The 7,378-nt window shown below is 43.7% G+C and overlaps 1 protein-coding gene across 1 annotated transcript; it reads right to left on the minus strand.

The window, feature by feature from the left end:
• Positions 1–1,794: 1,794 nt before the first annotated feature.
• Positions 1,795–3,132, minus strand: LOC122175475 (D(1) dopamine receptor-like). Its single transcript, XM_042863164.1, has one exon. The coding sequence runs from the start codon at positions 3,130–3,132 to the stop codon at positions 1,795–1,797; it is 1,338 nt and encodes a 445-aa protein (XP_042719098.1).
• Positions 3,133–7,378: the final 4,246 nt, after the last annotated feature.

A 7,378-nucleotide genomic window follows, 5' to 3' on the forward strand; every position in this document is an offset into this window, starting at 1 on the left:
AATTTTCACGTGAAGCACCTTCAGTAATATACCACTTAAAATGAGTATAAACAATTTATAGTATAGTATTTCTGAAGTTTGTTACAGGCTTGAGCATTACATTTTGTTTACTACAACAGTTTGTACAGCTGTAAGATATCGTACTTTGTATCATCTGCACATCAATAAAGACCACTATAGGTTAGGTACTAACAAACTTTCTACAATTCTATGAAATTTTTCCAGAATCACTTAAGAGCAATTCTAAACTGTCCATTTAGTAAGCTTTGGAAGTAAAGGCCAAGCTGTTTTCTTCCTTAAGTCAATACCCATTAATTTCTAGGCACAATCTGACTTCTTAGTGAATCTCATTTAAAACATAACCAAAAGAAGTGATACAAAAAACTGTTTCCATTCTTAGCACAAATATGACCAGCTACCAGGCATTGGTGCTGATTATTCTTAAGAGAACATTGCTCAAATAAGGCTTTCACCAGCTAGTTTCTGCAACCCATTCTGTCATGTATGTTTTCATCAGTTGAGTACAAAAGTCTTGCTAGGGCAGACAGCTCTCAAACAAGAGCAAACCTTGTGGGTAGGTAGACTTTTCCTTTCCATTGATTAGCAACTTTTATCATTAATAATGAGTCTGTGCACATACTTAAAAAATAAAAAAGAAATAGATGTTAAAGTCTCCAGTGAACAATAATTTCTTGCACCAGAGACAGGAGTGTGGCAGGCAGTAAGGGGCTGTTCATCAGGACTGTTTTATTGGTGTGTCAGGACATTCCATGATGGCTCTGTTGTGCAACACTGTGGAGTGATATGAGATGCCTTGCAGCTTTAGAATGTAGTCTTGTTCTTTTGGAGGAGATAAAAGATGCTGCCGCTCTTACAATATGACTTTCTGATTTGTGCAAGGAGGAAGAAATGTAGCAAGAAAAATCCTCAAATAAACTGATACCGATCCTTTAGCTTCTGAATCCACGTGCAGTTCATATATGATCACTGAGAAAACAACCAAAGAGAATCAAACCAACAAAAACAATGATTATCTCTTTTAAGGAAACACTGGGTTTATTCAGGATTGCTCCCCAGGTGAGGCACTGAGTGTACTGAATGACAGCTGTTAAATTCTGGTTGTGTGGGTGATGTTAAAAGGTGAGTAATCGCTAGGAACAGCCTAGATCCACATCATTAAATGCTGATTCCAGAGTTCGATACCTGGAACTGCTCAAGATCCTTCATAACAGCAGATGGATTTTCTAGGGGTTGAGCAATCTTCCGACTCAACAGAAGATGTTTTAATTAAGCAATTTTTAAAGTGTAAACACAGATTATTTTGTATAAATCCAGACACATGGCTTTGAAATAAACCTGGAACTAAAACCAAACAAAACTTTCAGACCTGTATGTACCTATATCATATAAAACCATGAGAGGGGAAAAAAAAAAAAAAAAGCCCACTGTTTTTAGTAGCTACACCTAAGAGAGTAAGTTTTCAATGTAAATTTTGTTATTACACAATTCTCAGTATCACAAGTTAGTTTGACTAAACAGCTGGGGCAACCAGATATGTGGGAAATATCTACCTGCTATAAAAGAGGGTAAGAGGTGAAGGTGGCAGTGGGAAGAGGTCAATGTGTGATTGCTGTGTGCTTTTGGAATGGGGTTTATACATGTGTCACTTCCCTGGGGTAAAAACAATGTTTCCCATCCCTCTGGTTTGGGATTTTTTGAGAGTATGGGCATGCTTCATGTGTAGGCAGCGAGCTGTCTCTGTGCGATGGCTGTGTGTGTGAAACATGCAGTTACTTATCCCTCTGGAATGGGGTGACGGTGTCTCTCATGCCTGTCAAGCCCTGTAAAGGCATTAATAGTCTCCAGGGGCAGCTCTGACCCATAGTCCAATTGTAAAGTGGCTGTCACACGACAACACTTGGGGCTGCTGCCTGGGCTAGCCTGTGTTGGCGTACTCATGAGCCTCTTCTCCATGGGGAGCTCCTCTCTGTCTTCCTGCTGAGGACTCACTGCATGGGGCCCGGGCTGCACCCAGGCTGTGACAGTGGTGGGTGGCATGGTGACAGTGGCTCCCTCCTTTTGGCAGGTGGTGTCCTGGTGGTAGGAGACCAGCTCATTACTGAGGTGGACTCTCTCTACTGCAGCCCTGGTGGTGCTGCAGCAGAGGGACTGGCAGCCCAGCAGGTTGCTGAAAGCCCGACGGAAGTCTGCATTGAAAGCATAGATGACTGGGTTCACTGAGGAGTTGGCCCAGCCGAACCATACAAAGACATTGAGGGTGGTTTGGCTGACACATGGTGGCTGCCCTTTGCTGTCGCTCTCAGGCTGGCAGAAAGGTAGCATGCAGTTGAGCAGGAAGAAGGGCAGCCAGCAGCAAACAAAGACTCCCATTATGATGGAGAGGGTCTGCAGCACCTTGGTCTCCTTGCGCAGGGAGCTCCGCAGACTGGAGGCAGGCTCCTTGCTGTGGGCTGGGCACTGCCCGCCTGCTCGTTCCAGGGTGGAGATGCGGCGGATCTGGGCCTGGGCAATGCGATAGATCCTGGTGTAGGTGACGATCATGATGGCCACAGGGATGTAGAAGCTGATGAGGGAGGAGGTGATGGCGTAGGTGCCGTTCAAGCTGACATCGCAGAGGGAGCTGGGGTGCCTTCTGTCCTTGGTTTTGTGCCAGTGCAGCTGCACGGGGACGAAGGAGATGAGGATGGAGAGGGCCCAGGCCAGGGCGATCATGGCGCAGGCCAGACGCTGCGTCATCCGGCGCTCGTAGCGAAAGGGGCTGGCGATGGCCCAGTACCGGTCCAGGCTGATGATGCAGAGGTGGAGGATGGAGGCGGTGGAGCACATAATGTCAAAGGCCACCCAGGTGTCACAAAAGTGGCTGCCGAAGAGCCAGAAGCCACCGGCCACCTCAGTGACTGCCTTCCAAGGCATCACCAGGATGGCTACGCAGAGGTCAGAGACGGCCAACGACAGCACAAACCAGTTGGTGACTTTTGTGCGCAGGTGGCGGAAGCGCAGGACAGCCAGGCACACCAGAGCATTGCCCGCCAGCGTGCCCAGCACCAGGGCGCCCAGCAGGCAGCCCGTCAGTGCCTGCAGTGCTCTCGGGCCGCCCGCCGTGCTCGCCATGAGGGCCGCGCCTCGGGCTACTCACCGCACCCTGCCGTGCCCGGTGCTGCTCTCTGCCGGCGACTGCGGGGCGGAGGCACCGGCTCGCTGCTTAGCATCGTCCCGGAGTGCGGTGGCCGAGGAGGTCGGACGGATGGGCCCCCGAGGTCTGGTTCTGTGCTGCTGGGCAGAGCCGCGGCCGCCTACCAGCAGAGGGGCAGTGCTCGTCAGAGCCTTCACAGCGCACGGCGTGTTCCTGCGTGAGTGCCGAGTAGACTGCAATGAGATGCCTGGTTTCCTAAAGAGCAGGGTAATGCTTGGCATCTGCCTACACTGAGCGCTACTAAATCTGGGAGGATGCTGTGGAAGCTGCCTTCTCACTACAGTGTAGCAACTCTGTTTTGCTGTTTACTCTTGAGTCGAGAAACCCAGAGGGTGGAAGCCTCAGACCTCTCCAGCATGGGTTTTTTATTTTGGCAGAAGGCTGTCTGTGCATTTCCACAGAAATTAGCACCCAAAAACTGCCTGTGGAGATTTCAGCCTAAGGTGTCTTGTGATGCATTTCAGTATTTCCATTTGCTTTTACAATGGCATACGTGTTGTTATATAAATGTGTCTTGCATGCATTTACAGCCTGCTTTAGAGAAGGTGTCCTAATGCAGGGAGGGAATAATCTTTTCTTTTTGAAGAATGCATATGATATTCCCATCACAAGAAAAGGATATGTATGTTGGAACGTGAATAGCAAAGATCAACTCATGTCATTACTTAGCTTGTCAAACAGGCACCTCTTTCTAGAGGAGATTTTTGTTTTATTTTCTTATTTGCTTCCAACTAAAACTGCTTCATCCACCAGTGTCAGTGTAAATAATTGCCAAGCCAGGAACTGTCTGATTTCCTTTGTATGGTGAAGATATTCCTGGTAGTTAAAATAGAGACTGGAACATTTAACATGAATTTTGAATAGTAAGGCTGGCAGCTTACCCTGTAAAAATTAGCATGTTTGGGATAAGTAGGCTGCATTGTGTCAGCTCATAACAGATTGTTAACATTTGGTCGTGGCTTTTAAGATTCAAATTGCTTTGTGCCTTGGAGACCATATTCTTCATAGTGCAGCACTGTGTGCTGTTCTTGCTGCTTCTTTCAGTTCTCTGGGAACTGAAATACATTCCTCATTTGTCTGTAAGACAAACTCTTTATTTAACAATTTAGAATTTTCTCTGATAAAATACGTGCTTTATTAAAGTAATAGTTGCTGTCAAAATAACATAGGCTGTAAGATGCAAGCAGGCGGCACACTTTGGCTTATTTGGAGCCATCTGTATTTCCACATAAATGGATTTTGTCAGCATCTGCTAGCTGTAGGAAGTCTCTGGCTTTTATTCCAGCGCTAAAAACTAAATCTTTATTTGTAAGAACTATATACATTTGCTAATTTTATTCGATACATTTGCTCTTCTTTAACAATCTATGAAACGATCCTGAAGAGTGGAATCTGTTAAGAATAATACACAAGACAGTAGATGAAATTAAGGCACAAATGTACCAAAAATGAAAGCAATGTTTTTGTATGTTCAGCAGTGCTGCTACATGGCTCTATAGCAGAAGGTAGGCAGCATTATGGAAAAACCTGTTTTCAGTGTCTCCGTATATCTCCAGTTTAGCATTCATTAAAAAGGAAAATGAATGTGCTCATACTGTTTTGTGTGCATACGTTTTTATGCAAGTGCCCTACCTTGAGTTTTTGAGACTGCTGGCTGAAGTCAAATCTAGCTGAGAAGCAGAGTTCTAAAAAATTAAGTTCCTGGAGATGTAATTGAAGTAGGAATTGAGGTAGAAGTGAGAGCCCCTACTGGTAGTCTCACTGGTAAAAGTCTGTGTTGTGGATACAACTCTTATTAGGCACAACTGAGACCACAAGAAGTGAGATGTTATTAATGCCCTGATTCTAGAGAAAATATTGACAATCACATTCATCTTCCTAGATACCAGGATGCAAGATGCAAATGCTTAAGAAACCATACAGTGAGTCAGAGGCAATGACAGGAATAGAAACACTGCCCCACTCGTCTTTCTATATTGGTCACGGCAGAGTGAAGAGTAAGCTTATCGCAGAGGGAGGAAAGAGAGATGGGGAAAAACACAACACACTGTGAAAGCCAGTGTGTTGATAATGTTGCAGACTGTTTTTAAGACATGTGGATGTTCCATGCATTAAACTTATCCAGAATAAAATAGGAAGGGTCCAAGAACGATACTGTAGAAGATGCTGCTAGGCTGGGTGAAATAGTCTCTTGTGACTCCAGAATATTTGCAAGCTCATTCTTACTTGAAAAAGGAAACTTGCTTGGAGAATATGTGTAAAACATATTGCAATGTATATAAATGCATGTAATCTCTTCACACTGTACATTTTTTAAATGCCATCATTGTACTGGAAAACTGTCTGCTCAGTGGAACTTTTGTCAGAAACCCAAACCAGTTTCCTTCTCCCTCTCCTTCCCTTCTGCTTCTCTCACTTCTCTCTCATAAAGCTATCTCATCCAAGACTCAGTGCTCATATATTTATAGCACATATTATAGTTAAGCAGAGATCTGATTCAGAACTTAAAATTAAGCCTTTGATAGTGTACTATTACCACATTCAGAGCTCAAGCCTCTGTAGGTCCCTACTGCACTGGCTGATAAGGTAACTACAGGTCAAACTACATCTGCCATCAGGCAGCCCATGACCCTCCAGGCCAAGGATGTGCCTCCTGGGTGAGCATGCAGCCCTTGCACGCTGTGCCACTGTGCTCCTGCCTACTAGCATTGCTCCACAGTGAGGCCCAGCTGGAGGGCACGTATTGCTGCAAGGTCTGAAAGGCAATGACTGCACGCTGCAGGCCACGCTCATCCAACACCAGTTGTTACTGCTTTGTCAAATGGATTTAATGTCATCAGAGTTGATCAGCTAGTTCTTTTACTTCTGATGCTTTGTCACAGTGAGTATAACCAAGTGTATGAAGTAATATTGTTTAGTGGAATATGATTACACTGTGTAAAGACCCATTGAGGATGTTGGTAAAATGAATCTCTGAAGAAGTGGTCCACCTTACAGTCTGAATGGCAGCATTTGAATTGCACTAAACTGGGTTTTGTGATTACCTTTGCCACTACTGCTTTTGAGTGATTTCAAATGCCTTGGAAAAAAATATCATGTAGAATTGAAGGCAAAAACAAAACATCTGAAACAGGGATGATTATCTATCTCTCTACCTATTCATTTTGCACTGTATAGCTAAAGAATGTATCCAGCTTTGTGCAAGTGTATGCTTAAATACATGTTTATGTGTATTATCATCTTGACTCTAGGTAATTTATTCCTGTTTCAGTGCGATGTGAATTTCATTAACCTGATCATATACTGAGACTAGTAAGCTGTTTGTACAGTGGAGCCAACATTTACTGTTGAAATTAAATAGCATTTTTATTACAGAGATATGGCTTACCTGCACAATAGAATTGAAATTCACTGAATAATTCATTGTTTCAGAAGCTGTCTAGACAAGTTAAAGAAAGAATAATTAAGTCAGCAGCAAGGTATCAAAAGCATGCTGAGTCTGTTCATGCCCAATAGAAACAGTTTGAATTTGTGATGTCCGAAACAGAGTCCGTGATTGCTCTTCACATTTTAAGTTAATATGGCTCTTAAACTGATAAAAGTGTTTAATAATCAGCTCTTGAATTCAGACAAACAAGCAGGAGAATAATGATTACAGGCAAGTTGTTCTTCCACAACATTTGCTGGAGTCACAGTGCAGTGAGTACCGAGCAGTGAAGACACCACCTCTTGCATGTTTGGACCACTGAGCAGTTAAGAAGGTATCCTTGAGAGATAAGGGAAAGTTTCTTAATATTTTTATTAATCTTTTTTGGAGGAATAATATTTAAAGAAGTTTCAGTGTTAAAGAAAAAGCACCATCGCTTCTTCTTTATTGCTATTTTCACAAAAGCAAGACAGCATTTTTTACCAGCTCAACAAAAACTGGTGTTTCTTTGCAGAAGCTTTGCTGATCAGGTTCTTTCATACCAGGCTACTGTAGACTGTTTAGTCTACTGTAGTTGACAAATTCTCTAGATGCAGAGTCTCTGTCTTCTCTGCATATGTAATCTAAACAGAAAAGTTCTGTCTTCTAATGAGTGGATCACTGAGGTTTTGTTTACAGTGAGCTGTGGGTGTGCACTGCAGCACGTCCCACCATCTCCACCCAGATCAGGAGATTTA

This window comes from Lagopus leucura, unplaced genomic scaffold, assembly GCF_019238085.1.
Source record: "Lagopus leucura isolate 7727_CA_CO unplaced genomic scaffold, USGS_WTPT01 Super-Scaffold_739, whole genome shotgun sequence".
In the NCBI taxonomy this organism is placed as follows: domain Eukaryota; kingdom Metazoa; phylum Chordata; class Aves; order Galliformes; family Phasianidae; genus Lagopus; species Lagopus leucura.

Excerpts from the sequence above, each read along its gene's own strand:
- LOC122175475 (XM_042863164.1), bottom strand. The coding sequence starts at position 3,132 with ATGGCGAGCACGGCGGGCGGCCCGAGAGCACTGCAGGCACTGACGGGC.